Here is a 27,828-nt window from a genome sequence, read left to right on the forward strand (position 1 = left end):
CCACAGACGATGCAATCTCAACCACACTGCACACTGCCCTAACCCATCTGGACAAGAGGAATACCTATGTGAGAATGCTGTTCATCAACTACAGCTCGGCATTTAACACCATAGTGCCCTCCAAGCTCGTCATCAAGCTCGAGACCCTGGGTCTCGACCCCGCCCTGTGCAACTGGGTACTGGACTTCCTGACGGGCCGCCCCCAGGTGGTGAGGGTAGGCAACAACATCTCCACCCCGCTGATCCTCAACACTGGGGCCCCACAAGAGTGCGTTCTGAGCCCTCTCCTGTACTCCCTGTTCACCCACGACTGCATGGCCACGCACGCCTCCAACTCAATCATCAAGTTTGCGGACGACACAACAGTGGTAGGCTTGATTACCAACAACGACGAGACGGCCTACAGGGAGGAGGTGAGTGCCCTCGGAGTGTGGTGTCAGGAAAATAACCTCACACTCAACGTCAACAAAACTAAGGAGATGATTGTGAACTTCAGGAAACAGCAGAGGGAACACCCCCCTATCCACATCGATGGAACAGTAGTGGAGAGAGTAGTAAGTTAAGTTCCTCGGCGTACACATCACAGACAAACTGAATTGGTCCACCCACACAGACAGCATCGTGAAGAAGGCGCAGCAGCGCCTCTTCAACCTCAGGAGGCTGAAGAAATTCGGCTTGTCACCAAAAGCACTCACAAACTTCTACAGATGCACAATCAGGAGCATCCTGTCGGGCTGTATCACCGCCTGGTACGGCAACTGCTCCGCCCACAACCGTAAGGCTCTCCAGAGGGTAGTGAGGTCTGCACAACGCATCACCGAGGGCGAACTACCTGCCCTCCAGGACACCTACACCACCCGATGTCACAGGAAGGCCATAAAGATCATCAAGGACAACAACCACCCGAGCCACTGCCTGTTCACCCCGCTATCATCCAGAAGGCGAGGTCAGTACAGGTGCATCAAAGCTGGGACCGAGAGACTGAAAAACAGCTTCTATCTCAAGGCCATCAGATTGTTAAATAGCCACCACTAACATTGAGTGGCTGCTGCCAACACACTGACTCAACTCCAGCCACTTTAATAATGGGAATTGATGGGAAATGATGTCAAATATATCACTAGCCACTTTAAACAATGCTACCTAATATAATGTTTACATACCCTACATTATTCATCTCATATGTATACGTATATACTGTACTCTATATCATCTACTGCATCTTTATGTAATACATGTATCACTATCCACTTTAACTATGCCACTTTGTTTACATACTGATCTCATATGTATATACTGTACTCAATACCATCTACTGTATCTTGCCTATACCGCTCTGTACCATCACTCATTCATATATCTTTATGTACATATTCTTTATCCCCTTACACTTGTGTCTATAAGGTAGTAGTTTTGGAATTGTTAGCTAGATTACTTGTTGGTTATTACTGCATTGTCGGAACTAGAAGCACAAGCATTTCGCTACACTCGCATTAACATCTGCTAACCATGTGTATGTGACAAATACATTTGATTTGATTTGCTCAGCCCCCTCCTGTACTCCCTGTTCACCCATGACTGCGTGGACATGCACGCCTCCAACTCAATCATCAAGTTTTCAGACGACAAAACAGTAGTAGGCTTGATTACCAACAATGATGAGACAGCCTACAGGGAGGAGGTGAGTGCACTCGGAGTGTGGTGTCAGCAAAACAACCTCTGGAGGAGTGAGGCCTAAGAGGGTTTTATAAATACGCATCAACCAGTGGGTATTGCGACGGGTATACAGAGATGACCAGTTTACAGAGGAGTATAGAGTGCAGTGATGTGTCCTATAAGGAGCATTGGTGGCAAATCTGATGGCCGAATGGTAAAGAACATCTAGCCGCTCCAGACCACCCTTACCTGCTGATCTATAAATTATGTCTCCGTAATCTAGCATGGGTAGGATGGTCATCTGAATCAGGGTTAGTTTGGCAGCTGGGGTGAAAGAGGAGTGACTAAGATAGAGGAAACCAAGTCTAGATTTAACTTTAGGCTGCAGCTTTGATATGTGCTGAGAGATGGACAGTGTACTGTCTAGCCATACTCCCAAGTACTTGTATGAGGTAAGTACCTCAAGCTCTAAACCCTCAGAGGTAGTAATCCCAGAGGGGCATTTTTCTTACCAAACCACGTGACCTTTGTTTTGAAGGTCTTCAGGACAAGGTTAAGGGCAGTGAAAGCTTGTTGGACACTAAGAAAGCAGAGCATTTAACACAAAACCCGGGGAGGGGCCAGTTGAGTATAAGACTGTATCATCTGCATATACATGGATGAGAAAGCTTCCTACTGCCTGAGCTGTGTTGTTGATGTAAATTGAGAAGAGCATGGGTCCTAGGATCGAGCCTTGGGGTACACCCTTTGTGATAGGCAGTGGCTGAGACAGCAGATTTTCTGACTTGACACTTTCAGAGAGGTAGTTAGCAAACCAGGCCAAAGACCCCTCAGAGACACGAATACTCCTTAGCCGGCCCACAAGAAGGCAGTGGTCTACCGTATCAAAAGCTTTGGCCAAGTCAATAAAAATAGCAGCACAACATTGCTTAGAATCAACGGCAATGGTGACATCATTTAGGACCTTTAAGGTTGCAGTGACACATCCATAACCTGAGCGGAAACCAGATTGCATACCAGATAGAATACTATAGACATCAAGAAAGCCAGTCAGTTGATTATTGACAAGTTTTTCTAACTCTTTTCATAAACAGGGAAAAATAGACTTTAGCATCTTGCCTATGCCGCTCTGTCATTGCTCATCCTTATATGTATATTTTTTCCCCCATTCCTTTACTTAGATGTGTGTATTAGGTAGTTGTTGTGGAATTGTTAGATTACATGTTAGATATTGCTGCACTGTCGGGAACTAGAAGCACAAGCATTTCGATACACTTGCAATAACATCTGCTAACCTTGTGTATGTGACCAATACAATTTGATTTGAGCTGTCATCAAGGCAAAGGGTAGCTACTTTGAAGAATTGTGTTTTGTTTCACACTTTTTGGTTACTACACAATGTGTAATTTCATAGTTTTGATGTCTTTACTATTATTCTACCATGTAGAAAATAGTCAAATAAAGAAAAACCCTGGAATGAGTATTGTACTGTAAAAAAAATACATTTTTGCTGCAGCTCTCTGGCCCCCTGAATTGGTGAATCATTAACCCATATGTTTTACCTGACGATTATACTCTCCCCAAGGTTTGGAAGGGGGAGTACATGACCTAAATAATTATCAGCATATCTCTAACCTTCTTGCCTGGCTAAACTATTAAAATAATTTAATTCTCAGCTAAGATGTTTCTTATCTTTGAAATGTATTCTAGATGTACATCAGTCGGGTTTTAGACCAGGTCATAACACTACCTCTGCTGCATCCCTAGTTATAAATTATGTGGTTAACTGTATGGATGAAAAGCCACATTGTGCTGCCCTCTTCATTGACCTGTCAAAGGCTTTCAAAACTTTTGATCACTCACTGCTAATTCAGAGGTTTTCCTCAACTGGCCTAGACTAGGCTGCATGTAACTGGTTTGAAAATTACTTGACAGAACTCAATGTACTGATGGTGTAAAATCAGGTTTCCTGGATATTACGAAAGGTTTCCCCCAAGGGGTCGATTCTGGGTCCTGTACTGTTTACATGAACAATGTTGATCTGCACTTTTATGCCGGGGGTAACTGATGTGTATGCTATTGCCCCCACTGTTGACCAGACTCTCTCTGAACTATAGTCTGTCTTTATTGTACTACAGAAACTTTATTGACCTGGAATTAGTACTGAATGCAGGTAAAACAAAGTATATGTTTTCTAGAGTGCATAAAAATAAGTTTGATTTAAGCATATGTACTGGTGTCCAAATTTATTGTGTCTGTGCTTACAAATATCTGGGCATCTGAATAGATGAAAATCTGTCATTTGAAAAGAATATTGATGAGTTAAGATGCTGATAATAAAAAGGGGTTTCTTCAATAGAAATAGGTCCTGCCTTTCGCTAATTAGTAGAAAGCAGATTTTTCAGTCAATGTGTGTCGGTCCTCAACTATGGCGACGTCATCTATATGAACACAGCTGACACTTCATTGAAGCTGGTAGATGCAGGTTATCATAGCGCACTGTGCTTTATTAGGGGCGACAATTTTAGTACTCATCACTGCATTCTCTACCAGAAAGCTGGTTGGCCCTCACGTAGGTTGATACATTGCTAGTTTTTCATTCATAAAGCCATTTTACAATAAGTCCCACTGTACCTAACATAATTACTAAACTTTAGACATGAGTTATCACAGGGCTGGTCCTTGCCGTTCTGGCTCCCTAGTCAAGACCAACAATTGATTGGGTGCCATTTAGGTGAGGGTATTTGATTTGAGAAACCTGCATGATGTAGAAAGTGTCTGTCTCATTACACTGATATTCATTTTATCTCCAGTCTGTAGGCTACAAAAAAGGCCACATACTCTTTCTACCATATCCTATATCTGCTACATGATATATGTTAGGTTACTTTTGGGATGGAAATTTGGTGGAGCGCCGCAGTGATGCGTCTCTCCAACAGCCCCCTATAGAGACATGCTGGGAATAGACAAGTCAAATATGTTGCGCCCTTGCCTTTGACAAGGTGAGCACTGTTTATCACACAGTGGCATTAGCACTCACATAAAAAGTCCATATGCCACTGGTTGAGAGACATTGTCATTGTTTTTGGGGAGAATTATGTGAGTTTTATGTGTTGTTGGAGGTGCGTCTTGGTTAGTTTAGCTCAGAAAATGTCGCCATCGTCAATCTGCCGCCATAAGTGGGCTGGCCGTACCTGGTCTCAGGGTACTCTGGAAGTTCCTTTGGTCAAGACGGAGTTAGCTAAATCAGCTTTAAGTTTTATTGCACCTTATCTTCAAAATGTTCTTAAATTTGATATTCTGGTGCCTCTAGGGAAATTCAGAAAGCTGATTGAGGACCTTGTTACTTATGAATGTGTTTGTTTTTTATGACCGTTTTTTTCTTTCTGCTTGCATTTTGTATTTATATTTTGATGTGTTTATTTTCTTGAATTTCTGTAATTCCGGGCTCATCTGTAAAAGAGACCTTGGTCTCCCTGATAAAATAAAGGAGAAAAAAATAACAGTTGAGGAATCATATTTTAACTTGTCTGATTGAGCTTACCATCTTGCACACATCCAAATACATAGGCCTATTAGATTTACTGTATGAGCAAAGGCCTTTTTTGGTTTACACAAAAAAGCCCAACCTATCTGAAGATAGTCGACATTTAAATATATACGCTATACAAATAGGCTATATTGTGTAGGGTATTCAGTTCTAGACAACCATTAAAAAGGTATCTGGTATGCGTGCATGCATGGTTCCTAATACATTTTTAATTGTAGCCTAATGACTCACCACTGTCCCTCTTTTTTTTCTGTGCTTCACGGTCTATCTGTCTTGATGGGCTGAGCCGATGCAACTCGATAATATTTGTTCCGCATTCGACGTGTCCGCAAAGCGCCAGAGTATAATATCGTCCTTTACGGAAAATACCGAAGGGTGTGGTCAATTGAAGTGAAATAGATTTGTTGTCTTCTAATTAGATGCGTGTTGCTGTTCCAGCACTGTGTTGGTGTACAGCTCTTCGCCAAGAGAACCAAGTTCATGCAAATCTGCGAACATCCACCAGGGCGCATCTGTGAGCTATTACTCCCGATTTAAATGCCCTCACACACACCAACGCTTCAACCATACGCGTAGAAACAGCTACCAGCGTTCTACCCACCCGCTCGCCTGCTTCGGGGCCAAGAAATAAGAGAGAGGCGGGATAGACATGCCATCAAGGACAAAGGGGGAGCGGATTCAATAGACAGCGGGATACCTTTCCACATATTTTGGAAAATCAATGGTAGTGATTACGATATGAGATTGGTGTAGTCACAAACCCCCCTGCATACTCACACAAAGAGCAGGGCCGGGTGGAAGTAAATTATAATTTAAACAAATTTAAGGCGCAGCGTCAGCGCTGGTATTTTATATAAGGGACTCGAAGGAACGCAGTAAAAAAGAACATAGCTCAACCAACAATAGACAGATTTTTGACTGAAACGCGAATACCAGTGTGTAAGAGAAACGGATAATAATAGTGGAGTAGTTCAGGACGTGATTTTCCAGGTATGTATGTTTCCCTCGCTGTTAACTATTACGCATAGGCCTAATAATAAGCGCAGGTCTCTTTTTCTTCTCCATCACCTTGCACAACAAACGCTACCTGCAATGAGATCTTAAACCAAACAAATATACTCTGGTTTTCTCTGACGCAAATACAAATTAGGCCTATTCATGTTTGAATAGTGGTTGTCGGGCAAATATAATGATTTTGTGGATATTTTGAAAACGAAGAGGAATGTGATAGCCTTTTCCTCTTATTTTATGTTGTGAGATAGATTTACATGGTCAGATATTGATGGAAGGCAACACTAAAAACACAAATGATCAACAATACTGCACTGCTGATAATATCACGTTATGAGCAATTTCACCTAGGCACTTTTATTGTAGATTTAAATATGCGAAATGGTATATAGGGATATGTTCAATGACATTGAAATGCTTGATATACCCATGTATATACTTTATACATCTCTTGAGTTTAGCACAACTGTCATAGCATGAGCTTACCCTACCCTATCATAACCTAAAATAATGTTTAATTACCCCATTGTTTACAAATAACAATAGTGTGAACAAATGTAAATACATGTTTTAAACTATCATGTGGATTACACTAATGACCATTGAACAGATTCCCAGGTCACAGACTGCACCTTTTAATATATGTCTCTCTAAAGCAGGGGTGTCAAACGCATTTTGCCCTGGGGACCTCATTCGGTCTTCAATGAGGTCCGGAGGGCTGCACTGAAATTGGTTATATTTCTTGCCCGTTGAAAATAAAGGTCAATTTAAAATATATATATTTTTTACATTTGTATTTTTTTAGTCCACCACCACTGCGAGCCAGATTGTACCCCCTCCGTATGTTTGACACCCCTGCTCTAAAGCTTAAGCAAACTACAGATTTACTGTAGGTTTTTAATGATCAGTGTAGTTGCTGGTGCTGTTGTTCTGATTAAAGTACAATACTGCAGTAAGGCATGCATTTAGAAATGTACTCAGATTTCGAAGCATTTTCCTTTTGCTCTCTTGCTTTACTTTCTTACCATCATTTAGGCTGTATCTGTTCTCCCTTCCTTCCTCAAAATCTCTTTCTCTCCCCACTCTCTGTCAGGCTGTTCTGATACTAAGCCATGGTGTCTACAGTTCTTGCTGTGACACTATCTGTCACCATCCTCCACCTAACTACAGGTAACACGTGTGTGTGTGTGTGTGTGTGTGTGTGTGTGTGTGTGTGTGTGTGTGTGTGTGTGTGTGTGTGTGTGTGTGTGTGTGTGTGTGTGTGTGTGTGTGTGTGTGTGTGTGTGTGTTGGTTAGTGCTGAGCGATTAACTGAAATGTTGGTTATTTTTTGTTTTTTAAATAACAAATTGACTGAAATCAGTTACGTTATTTGAATTTCATGTCATTCAGTTTTTTTCTGTGAACTCAATGCAATGTGCGCTGTAGTTTCTCTAGAAATAAGTCCGATCCAATGCCCGAACTGTGCTTAGTAGTAGGGAATTGTAGTTTATTACAACAGTACACATTTCTTTATACTGTAGTTCTCCGCAGAAAATTTGATAATTAACTACAATGATCATAATCCATTGTGCGGCTAAACTTGTCCGGTCTTTGTTTCTTTTACGTCTGCTACTTGAGAAAAGAATGCGCAATCAAGAGGGCAGTTTATTTGCGAGGTATCTCTACCTGAAAATACCATACATGATCTAAGTGATTGATAGTTGGCATTCAGCAGTCATAAAAGTATGGCTTATTTACTTTGAGAAACTACTAAAATAGTGTCTTTGTCAGACAGCATAGCCAGCAGCTCTATAGAGATGAGATGATTACTTGGAATTACATAAGTTGTCAAATAAAACAAATGTAATATACACAACTACTGAAATATTTTATTAAAGTAAAGTAATGTGAATAACTGATGGTTAATATATGATAAACAGTCATGGGCAGTCACTACTATCATGGGACTTTTATTAATGGATTTATCTGTGTTACAAAATTCAAGCCACATATTTAAAACATTTAATGTTTAAAAAAATTATTGAAATTGAACATTTGATATTTTTTTATAATCAAACCGACCTCAAATAGCTCTAATCGCTCAGCACTAGCGTGTGTGCGGAAGTGATAGAGAAAGAGGCAGCAATGTTTCTTGTGACAGGTGTTTCTTGATTAATTTTTTAAAAATTACGAATTTGCCAATCCTAGTTTAAATTCCTCCCTTTGAAGTTTGTTTTCACAAGTCATTATATATATTTATATATATCTCTTTCCACTTAGGTGTGAGCTTTGTGACACCTGACCATGAGGCTACTCCCACAGCAAGTCCTGGTCCCCATCCATTGGGTGAGCTGATCCATGCAGCCCTTCTGAGTAAGGAGTACCTGGGCCATGCCCCAATCAATACAGGTAGTATAGCTCACCAATAGCAGTTTTACATTATTCTATCAATACTGATATTAATTAATATCAGTCAAATTTTATTAGTCACATGCGCCAAACACAACCTACAGTGAAATGCTTACTTGAGCCCCTAACCAACAATGCATTGGAAAAAATATGGATAAGAATAAGAAATAAAAGTAACAGGTAATTAAAGAACAGCAGTAAAATAACAATAGCGAGACTATATACAGGGGGGTATCGGTACAGAGTCAATGTGTGGGGACACCGGTTAGTTGAGGTAATATGTACATGTAGGTAGAGTTATTAAAGTGACTATGCATAGATGATAACAACAGAGTGTAGGAGCGGTGTTAAAGAGGTGTGTGGGGGGGGGGCATTTCATTAGATGTTCAGGAGTCTTATGGCTTGGGTGTAGAAGCTGTTTAGAAGCCACTTGGACCTAGACATGGCGCTCCGGTACCGCTTGCCGTGCGGTAGCAGAGAGAACAGTCTATGACTAGGGTGGCTGGAGTCTTTGACAACTGTTAGGGCCTTCCTCTGACACCGCCTGGTATAGCTGTCCTGGATGTCAGGAAGCTTGGCCCCAGTGATGTACTGGGCCGTTCGTACTACCCTCTGTAGTGCCTTGCAGTCGGAGGCAGAGCAGTTGCCATACCAGGCAGTGATGCATCCTGAGGGTGAGTAGGTTTTGTTGTGCCCTCTTCACGACTGTCTTGGTGTGCTTGGACCATGTTAGTTTGTTGGTAATGTGGATGTGGACAATATGCTACTACTAATTAATAATAACAACAGAAATACTTTTATTTGTAAAGCCCTTTTCAAATGAACCAAAACCAACTGCATATATAGAAGAGTAGGCTGGGGCCAAGATGCGGACCAATCAACACACTCATGACAAAACTTGGCGTGTTTAAAACAGGGATGGGCAACTTTGATGGGGTTGGGGGCCACAAGAAATCGTAACTTATCACAGGGGACTGTAGTGGCTTGTGGGTCTGCGCACCCAAATCCATATCCACACATTCACTCCTTTTGGGGCCCTAAGCGAAATTAAGTTTTACACATCATTTCATGCAATTCTACTCATTTTGCCATAGGGTGTAGAGAAATGTTTGCATTTTTTAATATAATATCTGACAGAGTGACTTGTTATCAACGTGGGCCCCCCATTCGGTATTTCAACCATTATTACTACAAGTTTAGATAGCTGGCCGCAAGGCTAATTTACAATCTAAAAAATGTTAGCTGACTTCAGCTAATTCAGTGACTTTCAGTAACTGACATCACAAGAGAAAACTGCTGATGCAAAACCATATTTCAAAATTGCACCTTGTGTATTCTACTATTGTGGGCTCTCCTTCTCCGTGGCCGACGTGAGTAAAACATTTAAACGTGTTAACCCTCGCAAGACTGCCGGCCCAGACGGCATCTAGCCACTTCCTCAGATCATGCGCAAACCAGCTGGCTGGTGTGTTTACGGACATATTCAATCAATCTCTATCCCAGTCTGCCTTCCCCACATGCAAGATGGCCAACATTCAAGATGGCCACCATTGTTCCTGTTCCCAAGACAGCTAAGGTAACTGAACTAAATGACTATCCCCCATAGCACTCACTTCTATCATCATGAAGAGCTTTGAGAGACTAGTCAAGGATCATATCACCTCCACCCTACCTGGTACCCTAGACCCACTCCAATATGCTTACTGCCCCAATAGGTCCACAGACAATGCAATCGCCATCACACTGCCCTATCCCATCTGGACAAGAGGAATACCTGTTCATTGACTACAGCTCAGCATTCAACACCATAGTACCCTTCAAACTCATCATTAAGCTTGAGACCCTGGGTCTCGACCCCAGCATGTGCAACTGGGTCCTGGACTTCCTGACGGGCCGCACCCTCCCCCCTTAAAAGATTTAGATGCACTATTGTAAAGTGGCTGTTCCACTGGATGTCATAAGGTGAATGCACCAATTTGTAAGTCGCTCTGGATAAGAGCGTCTGCTAAATGACTTAAATGTAAATGTAAATGTGGGACAACATTCTACAGGCCTGATCAACTATGCGAAGGAGATGTGTCGCACTGCATGAGGCAAATGGTGGTCACATCAAATACTAACTGGTTTTCTGATCTACTCCCCTACCTCCCTACCTTTTCCTCATCAAGCTACACACAATACCCCATAATAACAAAGCAAAAACAGGTTTCAATACATTGTTGCTAATTTATCAAAATAAAAAAATCTGAAATTTCGCATTTACGTAAGTATTCAGACCCTTTACTCAGTACTTTGTTGAAGCACCTTTGGCAGCCGTTACAACTTTGATTCTTGTGTATGACGCTACAAGCTTGGCACACCTGTATTTGGGGAGTTTCTCCCATTCTTCTCTGCAGATCCTCTCAAGCTCTGTCAGGTTGGATGGGGAGTATTGCTGCACAGCTATTTTTTAGGTCAGGTTCAAGTCTGGGGTCTGGATGGGCCACTCAAGGACATTCAGAGACTTGTCCCGAAGCCACTCATGCGTTGTCTTGGCTGTACGCTTAGGGTTGTTGTCCTATTGGAAGGTGAACCTTCGCCCTAGTCTGAGCTCTCTGGAGCAAGTTTTCATCAAGGATCTCTCTGTACTTTGCTCCGTTCATCTTTGCCTCTATCCTGACTAGTCTTCCAGTCCCTGCCGCAGAAAAACATTCCCACAGCATCCCCAGTACCCTTCCCCAGATCTGTGGTTCAATACAATTCTGTCCCCGCACTCTACGGACAATTTCTTTGAGCCCATGGCTTGGTTTTTGCTCTGATATGCGCTGTCAACTGTGGGACCTTATATAGACAGGTGTGTACCTTTCCAAAGGATGTCCAATCATTTGAATTGACCACAGGTGGACTCCAATCAAGTTGTAGAAACTTCTCAAGGATGATCAATGGAAACAGGATGCACCTGAGCTCAATTTCAAGTCTCATGGCATACTTATGTAAATATGGTATTTCTAAAAACCTGTTTTTGCTTTGTCATTATGGGTTATTGTGTATAGATTGCTGAGTGGAAAAAAGTGTTTGTATATATTTTATTCAAGTTTGACAAAATGTACACCAATGTAAGTAGAACGATTTTACCATATCCCAACCACCCTTCCTCCCTCCACACAACACTTCCACTCCCCGTCCCTTCCTTACTTCTACGCCCTTCCTCAGTTCACCCACCTCAATTCCCTCACAACCACTCACCCCAACCACCCACCCCATATACCCAACCCACCCCACACCCTCCCACATTTCGGTCCTAGAAAAACATTCCACAGAGATATCACAACAAATAAACAAGAATACAGGAAAAATTCAATTGTCTCACATACAAACAACTCAATACAGATTCAAAATACAAAAAGTGGAGCAACCAAAATAAATAAATAAATGATCAGTAAACAGAAAAACTTGCTTGTACTGGATAGCATTATATTGATGACTGCACCTATAATGTAATGACTACTTGGAAACCTTAATAAAGCATCTCATCATACGGGAACCTCTGCAAGCCATTGAAGTATGATATAAATGGTTGCCATTTTCTAACAGAGAATATAATTATACGTCGAGCCAATAAGGATGTAAAAGGAACAGTATCGGCATGTTTGGGGTCCAAGGAGAACAAGTCTTCCAGAATACCAAAAACAGCTACCAAAGGTCATGGCTGCAGGTTCATTTCAAGCACCTCAGATAATTAAAAAAAATTATAGAATCCCAGTCATTTTGTAGTTTTGAACATTGAATGAACTAAGATCACATGTTGAGACATGACATCTATCACACTCATCATTTACATTTGCAGATATTTCAGACAATCTTGATTTGGAAAAATGCACTCTATATAAAAACCTTAAATTGTATGTGACCAAGACGAGCACAAGATGTAGTGGAGCATACTCTATCAATCGCCTCATCCCACCACTCCTGTGTAAATTCAACACCCATTTCCTGTTCCCATGCAGATTTAGTTTTGTTAGTGGAATGTTTGTCCAATGACATAATACACAGATCTGAGAAATTACTGCTTTCTGTCGAAGTGATAGAGTCAATATGCCATTCCAGGGTTAGCAAGGGGGTGGAGCAGGGAGGCCAGAACATTGTGGGCGGTTGGGCGGGCCAATTGCCATACCAGGCATATACAGGATGCTCTCGATTGTGCATCTGTAAAAGTTTGTGAGTGTTTTTGGTGACAAGCCAAATTTCTTCAGCGGCAGGGTAGCCTAGTGGTTAGAGCGTTGGACTAGTAACCGGAAGGTTGCAAGTTCAAACCCCCGAGCCGACAAGGTACAAATCTGTCGTTCTGCCCCTGAACAGGCAGTTAACCCACTGTTCCCAGGCCGTCATTGAAAATAAGAATTTGTTCTTAACTGATTTGCCTGGTTAAATAAAGGTAAAATAAAAAAAATAAAAAATTGTGAGGAGACATAATGCCCAATTTGAAGGTAACTGAAAAAGTGAGATGGAGGCAAAGAGACCGAGTTGGGAAAACTAGAAAAAATTCCATCTACATATAAGGACTTAATACATTTACTTGTCTAGTAAAATAAATCATTATCTATTAGGGAAGCAGAGAATAAGTGATTCTTATCAATAGGATCCATAGTAGATGCAGAGGAGAAATTAAAATGCAGTCGAAACTGATACCAAATCTTAAGTGTGGAAAGCACTACAGGATTTCCAGTATAGCGAGTGGGGGATGCTGGGAGAAAAGAGCAGAGTAAAGTAGGAAGAGAAGCAGAAATACAAGAATGTGCCTCTAGGTGGCACCATGGGGTATCTGGAGCATGTAACCAGAATGGCAATTTCTGAAAGTTGTCTGCCCAGTAATAGTATAAAAAGTTGGGTAGTGCAAGCCCTCCACTAAACGTGCATCTCTGAAGTAAAGATCTACTGACTCCGGGTACCTTTCCTCCCCAGATAAATGTGATAACAGCCCAAATGATTGACTTGGTAAAAACAATGGGAGAGATTGAAATAGATAATGGAATTTGGGTAAACTGTTCATTTCTACAGCATTAATCCTTCCTATAAGTGATATTGGTAAGTTACCCCATCTCTGAAAATCTGATTTCATTTGCGTAAGGAGGGGAGCAAAGTTTGCAGAAAAAAAGAGAATGTAATTAACGAGTTACATTCACTCCAAGATATTTGAAACCAGAGCAGCTAAGCTGAAAGCCAAGTCTGTCTGCTGGAGTTGTAGCGCTGATTGGGAAGCACTCACTTTTCTGGAGATTCATCTTATAACCGGAGAAGGAGCCAAAGTTCTCCAGAATGTCAGCAGACGACTTGCCCTGTCTCCATGTTCATAGTAGGTACCACGTGAATGCAATGGTAACTGTTCTGCATCTGTAAAACCAGATCAAATTAGATTTGTCACATACACATGGTTAGCAGATGTTAATGCGAGTGTAACGAAATGCTTGTGCTTCTAGTTCCGACCATGCAGTAATATCTAACAAGTAATCTAACAATTTCACAACAACTACCTTATACACACAAGTGTAAAGGAATTAATACGAATATGTACATACAGATATATGAATGAGCGATGGCCAAATGGCAAAGGCAAGATGCAGTAGATGGTATTAGAGTACAGCATATACATATGAGATGAGTAATGTAGGGTAAAGTAGCATTGTTTAAAGTGGCTAGTGATACATTTATTACATCAATTTTTTATTATTAAAGTGGCTAGAGATGAGTCTGTATGTTGGCAACAGCCACTCAATGTTAGTGATGGCTGTTTAACAGTCTGATGGCCTTGAGATAGAATCTGTTTTTCAGTCTCTCGGTCCCCGCTTTGATGCACCTGTACTGACCTCGCCTTCTGGATGATAGCGGGGTGAACAGGCAGTGGCTCAGGTGGTTGTTGTCCTTGATTATCTTTTTGGCCTTCCTGTGACATCGGGTGGTGTAGGTGTCCTGGAGGGCAGGTAGTTTGCCCCCGGTGATGCGTTGTGCAGACCTCACTACTCCCTCTGGAGAGCCTTACGGTTGTGGGCGGGCCAATTGCCATACCAGGCATATACAGGATGCTCTCGATTGTGCATCTGTAAAAGTTTGTGAGTGTTTTTGGTGACAAGCCAAATTTCTTCAGCCTCCTGAGGTTGAAGAGGAGCTGCTGCGCCTTCTTCACCACGCTGTCTGTGTGGGTGGACCATTTCAGTTTGTCCGTGATGTGTACGCCGAGGAACTTAAAACTTTCCACCTCCTCCACTAATGTCCCGTTGATGTGGATAGGGGGCTGCTCTTTCTGCTGTTTCCTGAAGTCCACAATCATCTCCTTTGTTTTGTTGACATTGAGAGTGAGGTTATTTTCCTGACACCACACTCTGAGGGCCCTCACCTCCTCCCTGTAGGCCGTCTCGTTGTTGTTGGTAATCAAGCCTACCACTGTAGTGTTGTCTGCAAACTTGACAATTGAGTTGGAGGCGTGCATGGCCATGCAGTCATGGGTGAACAGGGAGTACAGGAGAGGGCTGAGAACGCACCCTTGTGGGGCCCAAATGTTGAGGATCAGCGGGGTGGAGATGTTGTTTCCTACTCTCAGCACCTGGGGGCGGCCCGTCAGGAAGTCCAGGACCCAGTTGCACAGGGCAGGGTCAAGACCCAGGGTCTCGATCTTAATGACGAGTTTGGAGGGTACTATGGTGTTAAATGCTGAGCTGTAGCTGATGAACAGCATTCTTACGTAGGTATTCCTCTGTCCAGATGGGATAGGGCAGTGTGCAGTGTGATAGCGATTTCGTCGTCTGTGGACCTATTGGGGCGGTAGGCAAACTGGAGTGGGTCTAGGGTGTCAGGTAGGGTGGAGGTGATATGGTCCTTGACTAGTCTCTCAAAGCACTTCATGATGATGGATGTGAGTGCTACGGTGCGATAGTCATTTAGCTCGGTTACCTTAGCTTTCTTGGGAACAGGAACAATGGTGGCCCTCTTGAAGCATGTGGGAACAGCAGACTGGGATAAGGATTGATTGAATATGTCCGTAAACACACCAGCTTGCTGGTCTGCACATGCTCTGAGGACGCGGCTGGGAATGCCGTCTGGGCCGGCAGCATTGCGAGGGTTAGCACGTTTAAATGTTTTACTCACGTTAGCTGCAGTGAAGGAGAGCCCGAAGGTTTTGGTAGCGGGCCGTGTCAGTGGCACTGTATTGTCCTCAAAGCGAGCAAAGAAGTTGTTTAGTTTGTCTGGGCGCAAGACATCGTGGTCCGCGATGGGGCTGGTTTTCCTTTTGTAGTCCGTGATTGACTGTAGACCCTGCCACATACTTCTCGTGTCTGAGCTGTTGAACTCTACTTTGTCTCTACAGTATACTGACGCTTAGCTTGTTTGATCAACTTGCGGATGGAATAGCTACACGGTTTGTATTCGGTCATGTTTCCGGTCACCTTGCCCTGATTAAAAGCAGTGGTTCACGCTTTCAGTTTTGCGTGAATGCTGCCATCAATCCACGGTTTCTGGTTGGGGAGGGTTTTAATAGACGCTGTGGGTACAACATCACCGATGCACTTGCTAATAAACTCGCTTACCGAATCAGCGTATTCATCAATGTTATTGTCCGAAACTATGTGGACATATCCCAGTCCACGTGATCGAAGCAAACTTGAAGCATGGAATCCGATTATAATACGAATTGCAACAATTTAAAAAACACAATGGTGTTCTCCGTTTTGCTCTACAGCCCCCACAAGTGTCACAGGACTCATCTGAAGTTAACCCCCTTATAACCCTGAAGTTAACCAGCTCAGACCGGTTAAAACATTTTATGGATGTATGGAGGTAGTTTTGTGACAACAAAAAACGGGGGTTAAATATGAGTCCAAAAAACTAAAATATTCCCTGAATTTTCTTATGTCCTATATATAGGACAGACATTTCAAAACCTTATTCCTTATGAAGTATTTTTTGACTCTCTGTTTTGCCATTTATGAATGTGTTATTCAATGTGTTCTTATGGGCTATAGTAGATATACTACTATACTATAGTAGAAAAATTCAATATTTTATCAAATACTAAAACAAATATTTTGATTTTTGTGTGACCATCTTAAAACAATTCCATATGTTAGCTTCCCCCCTCCACATTGATATTATGGAGTATTGTGTATAGGCCAGTGAAAATCTCAATTTATTCCTTTTTAAATTCATACTGTAGCACAGCAAAATGTGGAAAAAGTCAAGGGGTGTGAATACTTTTTGGAAATTGATCCGACTGCAAAAGAGGGGGCCCATGGGCCGCCAGTTGCCCATCCCTGGTTTAAACACTCTGCCTTGATTGCAGGCACATCAACCAAACCTATTCAGGCTGTACCACAGCTTGGGCAGACTGAGCCTGCAGCCACTGTAATGCTACCAGGGGTGCTAACCACAGCCCTGACCTCATCGCCCCCAGCCAGCCAATCAGGAGCAGGAAAAACTGTAACATCACCCACAGAGGAGGAGACGACAACCACTTTGATCACCACCACAACCATCACCACAGTGCATATGCCGGGTAAATGAATGGCGGGATTGCATGCCTAACATTATGTAATGTTAGGATGAATGTAGTGTTTCATAGGCATTACTTCCATAGGGTTGAGATATTTGTGCATTTTCAGTCAAGTATCCTGACTTTCTCTCTCCAGTGCAGTGCAATGCCAGTCTCTCTGGGATGGAGGGCATTGTGGAGTCTCCAAATCCTCTCTCCTCATCCCCTTACTCTCCTCTGGAGTGCATCTACAGCATCACAGTGTATCCGGGTTATGGAGTGGAAATTCAGGTAAGGTACCGTTAGTCATCAAATCAAATAAAATGTTTCACATGCGCCAAATACAACAACTTTGTTCAGTTGCTAAAAAAAATGTTGGAGACCCCTCCCTACCTTTTATTGGTAAAAGATTCTAGCAACAAATTCAGCTACTTTTCAGGCTGCCTTTGGGGAGTTTTGATACTGAGGGTTTCTATAGTTTTGATAGTATTTAGCTAGTCTTGCTAACACCAGCCTCTACGTCCTTGACGTGAGTCTGGAACAGCTGCTTTGATGTGTCGGCAAGAAGCGACCATAATGAAGGGGCTGTGCCCTCAGACTTCAAAGCGGCATCCTACACTGGTTGGATATCCCGATTTTGAATTGAATCATGATCTATTGTTTTACATAGGACCGCTTCAGCCCTTCCGCTTCCAGGATAAGCAAACACACACAGTAGCTAGCTAACACAAACCTTCGGAAGTTCGGACATTGTTGGCCACTATTCTTTATTTATTCAGGGAAAACCCATTGAGACCGTCTCATTCACAAGAGGGCTCTGATAACAACAATATAACAACACAAAACTACTGTGTTATTGAATTGTTTACTCCATGTGTAACTCTGTGTTGTCTGTTCACACTGCTATGCTTTATCTTGGCCAGGTCGCAGTTGCAAATGAGAACTTGTTCTCAACTAGCCTACCTGGTTAAAATAAAGGTGAAATAAATAAAAAAAATCGGATCATTTGGATGTTATTGTAATGGACAAACATGTAGCTTTTCTTTCAAAAACAAGGACTTTCTAAGTGACCCCAAACTTTTCAACGGTAGTGTATACCCATTGATACTTGAGTAATATAACTTAGAAATCACTCATGAGCTTAGTTCAACTGTCACACTGCTGAGAACCTAAAATATAAGCTTGTTTAGTTCCAATGTTTGTAAACATTGTAAATGTAAACAAACACTGTATAGCCTCACAACATGTTTAAAACAAAAACATGTGCATCATGGATGGTCAGTCCTTGCATCCATAGCTCTGTCTATTAATCCGAGAATGGTTACATTTCTCCAGGTCTATCCCTCAGCTTTTTTCTAAAACAGAGGCGGAGCTCCCATTTTGCTATTGTTTCCTCTGTAGATTTGCCATTTAAACAGCTGCATATTATCAAGATATCAACATTTCATCAACAAAAAGGTAAACAATAGGCCTACAGCATATGGAATTCATTTTTTAAATGTAAATAGCACTTTCAGTAGTGCTCAAAGCATGCCATTCCATGAAAGCAGTATTTCTTTTCCAACTCGAATCAATGAGCCCAATCAGTCCTCCATGACAACAAAATCATAAACAACAGAGTAGGGCTGGCTAATAAGTCCTTCGTTTTTTTGGTCATGCTCAGATAAAACAATTTGGCTAATCTCTATACTTCCATATGTGACCCGATTCAGGAAACTAGGTGTATGTCGCAAGTCACGACTTCACAGGAGAGCCGTTTAAATTTATAACTTAAAAAAAAAAATCTAAATGCATTTTTGGGCAGAAATGCCTTCTTGAGCATGTGCACTTTCATGTGCCTTAATAACAAACTTGTATGCTATACGAATACGAATACAATTGTTAAATTACCTTGTTGTTTAAGCCACAGAAAAAGCTGGCAACCTTCCCACTAGCCATGATTGGCTGAGATAATGAGTGGGCTGAACATGCCGAGAGAGGAGTTTGGATTGGTCTGCCAAAGAAGCTTGTCAGTCTGTGTTAGTAATCCTGTCGAAAGCGGCTTATTGTATTGTATAGTGGAGCTGCATAAGTGTGGCTCTCCACTTTTTGGAGGATCAAGTTTTGAAATCAGTGGAATTAGAGCTAAAGAGATGGAGGAAACACCCGTCTCCGGATTACATCTTCAAACTAAGGGCAACAGTGGCATGGCATTCCTGACACGATAATGTATACAGGTAAGATAGCTAGCTACATTTTCAGATATTACACGTTTTCTAATTTTGGCAGAAATTGGTTTCAATTCAAGCTAAAGAGTACTGTTAACTAAGGTTAGCTGGCTGGCTCCCTAGCTGATGTTATCATTCATTTCCTAGAGCCATTTGCTGTTCTAGTTAGCTAACATTGAACATGGTTGGTTAGCTCCCAGCACTGTGCCATTGTTGGCACTGTTCATTGTTGTTTAACTAGCTAACATTAGCTGGCTGACTCATTAGCTAACATTATGTGATGTGTGAACTTACACTTTGTTTACCTAGCTAGATAACGTAAACTCACCCCATTTCATACAAATGTGCGCATCCGCAACATTCAAACGAGGCTACAAAGAAAACTAATGGGACTGTAGCGACTGTGTTGACTTCAAAATCGGGGGGGGAACTAGGTTTCTATTCAAGTGTTGATCGACATGGTAATGGCTCTATAGTATTGGAGAAAAGCTGAAATAACGGACCCTCCGTTACATCGGGACGTGTCATGTCGTAACGTACAGCGCGCATAAAGCAACTATTTCTGTCTTACAATCTTTCTCCACTAGGTGTAGCACTACTCTCATCCTTTAAAAACAAGAAATGGACAGTGACGGGGGTAAGGGGGGATACCTAGTCATTTTTTACGTCATCATTGCATGCGATCATCATTCTCAAAGCCGCTGTTTATTTCTAAGATCAATTTAGCACCGCCCTAAAAACCCGATTCAAATTCGACACAAACCTTCAAATAGGTATGTAATGACACAATATATAAACTCTTTATAGTGTTTTATTTATATTTTAGAGGCGATAAGGTGATAAGTTGGACAGATCGAGTGAAAAAAAGGCGTTTTCCCACACAACTGCTTCCCCACCCGCCATTTTTAAAAAGACCCGACGGGGCTCATTGCCTGCTTGAATTATGCCGAAACGGGCAGTGTTTAGGTCATGTAATTGATTATGTTGGAAAAGGGGATAAATTGTGCTTTACAGTGGTATTGACATTACAGTTGATCTGGAAGTATTACGTTTTGGGGCGCTCAAATAAGGGAAGTTGTACGGACCAAGGCGATGTACGAGTTTACGTTACATTGTTTACCTAGCAAGCTATATGTCTAATGCTAAAGTGTACTGTTAGCTAGCTAATGTTAGCCTGCTGGCTCCCTAGCTGACGTTATTAATCTTTTCCCAGAGCCGTGTGCTGTTCTAGTTAGAGCCTCATGCTAGCTGGCTAACAATGAACATGGTTGGTATGGTATTGTTGGCACTGTTCATTGTTTAACTATTTAATGTTGGCTGGCTGGCTCGTTAGCTAACGTTACGTGACGTGTGTACAACACCCGTTGAATATGGCCGGTGTCAGTAAACGTCTGCAAGCGCAATGAAATTGTTGCCAGCAGAGCTGGTTAGGGTGTTTTCATTCTATCCAGAGGTAAACAAGTCATTGTCGAGAGCGTGCGCTTCGAGAGCGAAATGAGATGGGTGGGGCGACGCACAATTGGCCTAGCATCGTCCGGGTTAGGGAGGGTTTGGCCGGCAGGGATATCCTTGTCTCATCGCGCAATAGCGACTCCTGTGGCGGGCCGGGCGCAGTGCACGCTAACCAGGTCGCCAGGTGCACGGTGTTTCCTCCGACACATTGGTGCGGCTGGCTTCTAGGTTGGATGCGCGCTGTGTTAAGAAGCAGTGCGGTTTGGTTGGGTTGTGTTTTGGAGGACGCATGGCTTTCGACCTTCGTCTCTCCCGAGCCCGTACGGGAGTTGTAGCGATGAGACAAGATAGTAACTACTAACAATTGGATACCACGAAATTGGGGAGAAAAGGGGGTAAAATAAATAAAAATGTAAATAAATGTTAAAAATGTTGTTTCATAAGACCGAATCCAGGTGGTGTTTAACATATTTCCAAGTCCTATTCTTGAATATCAAGGGGTATAACATGCCAAAGCAGCAGCTACTCTTCCTGGGGTCCAGCAAAATTAAGGCAGTTCATACCATTTTAAAACTTTACAATACATTCACAGATTTCACAACACAGTGTGTGCCCTCAGGCCCTTACTCCACCACTACCACATATCTACAGTACTAAATACATGTGTATGTATAGTGCCTATGTTATCGTGTGTGTGTGTGTGTGTCTGTGCCAATGTTTGTGTTGCTTCACAGTCCTGCTGTTCCATAAGGTGTTTTTTTCATCTGTTTTTTAATCAAATTTTACTGCTTGTGTCAGTTACTTGATGTGGAATAGAGTTCCATGTAGTCATGGCTCTATGTAGTACTGTGTTTCTCCCATAGTCTGTTCTGGACTTGGGGGACTTTGAAGAGACCTCTTGTGGCATGTCTTGTGGGGTATGCATGGGTTTCCGAGCTGTGTGCCAGTAGTTTAGACAGACAGCTCGGTCCATTCAACATGTCAATACCTCTCATAAATAAAAGTAGCGATGAAGTCAATCTCTCCTCCACTTTCAGCCAGGAGAGATTAACATGCATGTTATTTATATTAGCTCTCTGTGTACATCCAAGGGCCAGCTGTACTGCCCTGTTCTGAGCCAATTGCAATTTTCCTAAGTCCTTTTTTGTGGCACCTGACCACACAACTAAACAGTAGTCAAGGTGCAACAAAACTAGGGCCTGTAGGACCTGCCTTGTTGATAGTGTTGTTAAGAAGGCAGAGCATCGCTTTATTATAGACAGACATCTCCCAATCTTAGCTACTACTGCATCAATATGTTTTGACCATGACAGTTTACAATCTAGTGTTACTCCAAGCAGTTTAGTCAGCTCAACGTGCTCATTTTCTACATGATTTAGTTGAGGTTTAGGGTTTAGTGAGTGTTTTGTTCCAAATACAATGCTTTTAGTTATAGAAATATTTAGAGCTAACTTATTCCTTGCCACCCACTCTGAAACTAACTGCAACTCTTTGTATTGCAGTCATTTCAGTCGCTGAAGTAGCTGAGGAGTATAGTGTTGAAACTCTGGCTTTACTCAAAGTCAGTGGCATGTTGTTAGTAAATATTGAAAAAAGCAAGGGGCCTAAACAGCTACCCTGGGTAATTCCTGATTCTAACTGGATTATATTTTATAGGCTTCCATTAAAGAACACCCTCTGTGTTCTGTTAGACAATTAACTCTTTATCCACACTATAGCAGGTATATCTCACTGGTCACCCCCTAAGCCAATTCCTTCTTTAGTCGCCATTCCTTCCAGTTCTCTGCTGCCACTGACTGGAACGAACTGCAGAAATCACTGAAGCTGGAGATTCCCATCTCCCTCACTAGCTTTACGAACCAGCTGTCAGACCATCTGTATACAGCCCATCTATCTACCTCATCCCCATACTGTATTTATTTATTTTGCTCCCTTTGCACCACAGTATCTCTCCTTGCACATCCATCTTTTGCACATCTACCATTCCAGTGTTTAATTGCCATATTGTAATTACTTAGCCACCATGGCCTATTTATTGCCTTAACTCCCTTATTTGACCTAATTTGCACTCACTGTGTATAAACTTTTTTTTCTACTGTATTATTGACTGTATGTTTTGTTCATTCCATGTGTAACTCTGTGTTGTTGTATGTGTCGAACTGCTATGCTTTATCTTGGCCAGGTCGCAGTTGCAAATGAGAACTTGTTCTCAACTAGCTTACTTGGTTAAATAAAAGTGAAATAAATAAAAAATAGCAGGGGGTGTAAAGCTATAACACATATGTTTTTCCAGCAGCAGGCTGTGATCAATAATGTCCAAAGCTGCACTGAAGTGTAACAAGAAAGCCCCCACAATCATTTTATCATCAATTTCTCTCAGCCAATCATCAGTCATTTGAGTCCAGGAGCCAAGATTATTTGGATGGACTCATTCCTGTAGAGTATCTTCTGTTTCCAGAAGGTGTCAAAGTTATCAATAAAAGTGACTCCAGCAGAGCTACAGTAGTCTTTTAGCAAGATGTGAAATGCCAGCAGTCTGCTGAATCTTTCACATCCGCGGCCAACGATGGTACTTGGGCCTGAAATTATTGGCTGTTTTTTTTAGTCTTTTAATGCTCAAATCAGTTCTTTAAAATCCATTTTCAAATGTTCTGAGCTAGCCTTCCTGATGTCGTTTGACCACACATGGACTACAACAGTGTCAGCTCCCGGCATCTGTAGTAGAATAGTCGGAAGCAGTCTTATTATATCCTGTACTCGTGCTCCTGGTAGCAGAGGGTTTTTGGCTTGGGGACCGAGATGTTTCTCACCATAGAGCTGCCTATGATGACAGCCGGTGATGTTGAATGGGCCGGTCTCTCAGGCAGCCTCACAGTCTGGTGAGACTGGGAGCTCCGAGGATCTGAACCTGAGGTAGTAGCCACCGGAGAGGGAGAGAGAGCCGAGGACGAAGACGCAGGTACCTCCGGATCCGATCTTGATTGGGAAACCACCACGGACGATGTCTCCAGAACCTCTGGATCCAGGGCATAAAAGCTGTTTCTGGTCTGTGTCAGTTCCGGGCTCAACATCTCCATGGAGACCTTTGTTGCCAGAGAATGCCTTCTTCGACTTCCACGGTGAGTGACGTACCTCCATGGCTGGTTGGTTGGGTTGAGATCAACTTTGTTCTCCCTTCGGGGATGGAACCCTGCCTAGCGGCGAAACTTCCACCAGACCAGAGTGGCGTCCGGCTACTGGGATGGAAGAAAAATAAAAAGTAGGTGGGCGTGAGTTCCCTAGTAGCTTATGTAGGTTTGCTACTTGCTTGCTAGAAGTAGCTACTTCGCTCCTGTAGTCCTCCGTAAGCAAGCAGTTGCTACATTGACATTCAACACCGTCCACATTGTCCTGGATCAAAGCAAAGTAAACACAGCTCCTGCAACGTTGGAAACGTTCAATAGCGGCCTCCATTTGAGTCCACAGAGCCAGCTAGGCTAGCTAGGCTTTTGCATCTCTCCCCTATATGGAATCTTGCAGGATCCTGGGACAGATAGCAGCACTCAAAGCAATTTAGTCCAACAGAGCCGCAGGATTCAAAATAAAATAAAAAATATATATAAAAACACTGTCAGCTTTTAAACTGAGGTCTTTAGTTCAGGTTTCAGCATTCGACAGGTTTCAGTTTCGGTCGTACGACCAACAATACAACTTTCCCGAATTGGATCCTTTGTTCGTACCCCCCAGGGCAATTTCCCTTATCCAGAGGCTGCTCCAAAACATCACAGAAGAGGTATTCGCAGTGGACTTCTAGTCCAACTCAATAGGCGTGAACACCATCCACCGCTTCTGAGTATATTATGCGGTAATGTTCAGTCTCAGGATAATTAAGTAGACGAGGTCAAGGCATGGATCTCCTTCCAGAGAGACATCAGGGATTGTAACATACTCTGTTTCCTGGAAACATGGCTCTCTCGGGATATACTGTCCTCGTCCGTTCAGCCATCTGGTTTCTCAGTACATCGTGCAGACAGAAATAAAGACGAAGTGTATGTTTCATGATTAACTACTCATGGTGTGATTGTGATAACATACAGCAACTCAAGTCCTTTTGTTCACCCGACCTAGAATACCTCACAGTCAAATGCCAACCCTATTACCTCCCAAGATAATTATCTCCGGTTAGAGTCACAGCCGTGCATATTCCCCCTCAAGCCGATAGAACATCTGCCCTCAAGGAACTACACTGGACTTTATGCAAACTGGAAACCACATATCCTGTGGCCACATTTATTGTAGCTGGGGATATTAACAGAGCAAATTTGAGGAAAACACAACCGAAGTTCTACCAACACATTGACCAGCCTGTGTACTACATTCCTATATGCAGTAACTGAAACAGGAAGTATCCATGATAAAATGGTCTGACCAATCGGTAGCTCTCCTTCTCCGTGGCTGACGTGAGTAAGACATTTAAACGTGTTAACCATCGCAAGGCTGCCAGCCCAGACGGCATCCCTAGCCACATCTTAAGAGCACGCGCAGACCAACTGGCTGGAGTATTTATGGACATATTCGATCTCTCCCTTTCTCAGTCTGCTGTCCCCACTTGCTTCAATATGTCCACCATTGTTCCTGTATCCAAGAAAGCAAAGGTCACCGAGCTAAATGACTATCGCCCCATAGCACTCACTTCTGTCATCATGAAGTGCTTTGAGAGGCTAGTTAACCTACCAGTGAAAATAGAGGGCGCCAAATTCAAACCACAGAAATCTCATAATTACAATTCCTAAAACATACATGTGTCTTACATCATTTTAAAGCTTTTCTCGTTGTTAATCCCACCAAAGTGTCCGATTTCAAATAGGCTTTTCAGCGAAAGCACTACAAAACCACCAAACCACAATAAGCACAGCCATTTTCCAGCAAAATATAGCCTTCACAAAAACCAGAAATAAAGATAAAATGAATCACTAACCTTGAATTATCTTCATCAGATGACACTCTGTGTTACACAATACATGCATGTTTTGTTTGATAAAGTCCATATCTATATTTTAAAAATCGGAGTTTACATTGGCGAGTTAGATTCAGTAGTTCCAAAAATATCCAGTGATTTTGCATAGCCCTATCATTCAACAGAAATACTCATCATAAATGCAGATGATAATACAAGTTATACACATGGAATTATAGATATACCTCTCCTTAATGCAACCGCTGTGTCCGAATTTTTTTTTACTTTACGGAAAAAGAAAAGCATGCAATAATCTGAGACGGCACTCAAAAGTAAAAATACCACAGCTGCAAAGATTGCATCAACATAAACAGGAAATTACATGATAAATAATCCCTTACCTTTGATGATCTACATCAGAAAGCACTCCAGGAATCCCAGGTCCACAATAAATGTTTGTTTTGTTCGAAAATGTACGTTATTTATGTCCAAATACCTTCTTTTGTTAGGCGTTTGGTCTACATATCCAAACGTTAATTCTGGTCAGCGTTATATCGGACGAAAACTTCAAAAAGTGATATTACCGGTCGAAGAAACATTTCAAACTAAGTGCAGAACCAATCATTAGGATGTTTTTAACATATAGCTTCAATAAAGTTCCAACCGGAGTATTCCTTCTTGTCTACGTGAGCAATGGAACACAACTGGCTACCATGAGGAAAAAGTGCATCACAAAATGGCTGCTTGATGGACATCTGATATATTCTGCTCTCATTCACTCAAACAACAACATAAAAGTCTCATTATAATTTCTATTGATGGTTGACATCTAGCGGAACCCCTAGGCAGTGCAACATCATTCATATCTCAAGGGGATTTCATCGGGGACTCTGGTGAATATATACAAGCTCAGATTTCTGACTTCTTGTTTTGAATTCAACTCAGGATTTTGCCTGCCAACATGATGTCTGTTAAACTCACAGACATCATTCAAACAGTTTTAGAAACTTCAGAGTGTTTTCTACCCAATACTAATAATAATTTGCAAATATTATTAATATGTTGTCGAAGAAAGGTTAAAGCTGGGAGCGAGATTAAAAAACAGCTTCTATCTTAAGGCCATCCGACTGTTAAATAGCCATCACTCGTCGGCTTCCACCTGGTTAAGCAATCCTGCACCTTAGAGGCTGCTGCACTATATACATAGACTTGAAATCACTGGCCACTTTAATAATGCAACACTAGTTAGTTTAATAATGTTTACATACTGCTTGACTCATGTCATATGTATATACTGTATTCTATTCTATTGTATTTTAGTCAATGCCACTCCAACATTGCATGATCTAATATTTATATATTTCTTAATTAGATTATTTTACTTTTAGATGTGTGTTTTGTTGTGACTCGTTGTTAGATACTACCAGACAATAATTTTGCCACACCCGCAATAACATTTGCTAAATATGTGTATGTGACCAATAGAATTGTATTTGATTTGATAGCAGTGGGTGTAAAAGCCATTATACAAAGGTTTTTCCATGAACAGACTATGATCGATAATATCAAAGCCGCATTGCAGTCTCTTTTTTTTCTCCAAAACTGTACTAATGGGTTACAGGTTTTACTCTTCTTGGGTAGCGGAATTACTTTTGCTTCCATCCAGGCCTGAGTGAACCCACTTTCTAGTAGGCTTAGATTGAAGATATGGCAAATCGAGTGGAAATATCGTCCGCTATTATCCTCAGTAATTTTCCATCCAAGTTGTCAGACCCCAGTAATTTTTTCACCACTTCCACACCAACTTAAGAGAATTCAAAATGACAAGGCTTGTCTTTTGTAATTTGATTAGTTATACTTGTCAGCATTTGTTGCTAGCATGCCATGCCTAAGTTTACTAATCTTGCCAATAAAAAAATTGTTAAAGTAAATGGCAATATCAGTGGCTGTTGTGATGAGTTTGCCTTTTTCCCCATAACGTCTTTATATAATTTATCTTTGTTTCATACTATAATTTCTTATTTTTATTCCGTTTAGTCACATGATTTCTCAATTTGCAGTTTGCCAATCGGTTGTGCATCCAAACTTATTTTCTATACCTTTTGCCTCATCCCTCTCAACCATAA

General features: G+C 41.9%; 1 protein-coding gene across 1 annotated transcript in view; it reads left to right on the forward strand.

The window, feature by feature from the left end:
- The first annotated feature begins 5,791 nt into the window (after positions 1-5,791).
- Positions 5,792-27,828, forward strand: part of LOC115145215 (seizure protein 6 homolog) — a 62,892-nt gene continuing 40,855 nt past the window's right edge. The window contains exons 1-5 of the mRNA XM_029686597.2: positions 5,792-6,196; positions 7,311-7,387; positions 8,479-8,607; positions 16,919-17,131; positions 17,265-17,398. Coding sequence (XP_029542457.2) covers positions 7,330-7,387; positions 8,479-8,607; positions 16,919-17,131; positions 17,265-17,398 — 534 coding nt within the window. The 5' untranslated portion in view covers positions 5,792-6,196; positions 7,311-7,329. The remainder of the gene's footprint in view (positions 6,197-7,310; positions 7,388-8,478; positions 8,608-16,918; positions 17,132-17,264; positions 17,399-27,828) is intronic.

The sequence above is a fragment of the Oncorhynchus nerka genome, linkage group LG17, assembly GCF_034236695.1.
Source record: "Oncorhynchus nerka isolate Pitt River linkage group LG17, Oner_Uvic_2.0, whole genome shotgun sequence".
Taxonomy (NCBI): Eukaryota; Metazoa; Chordata; class Actinopteri; order Salmoniformes; family Salmonidae; genus Oncorhynchus; species Oncorhynchus nerka.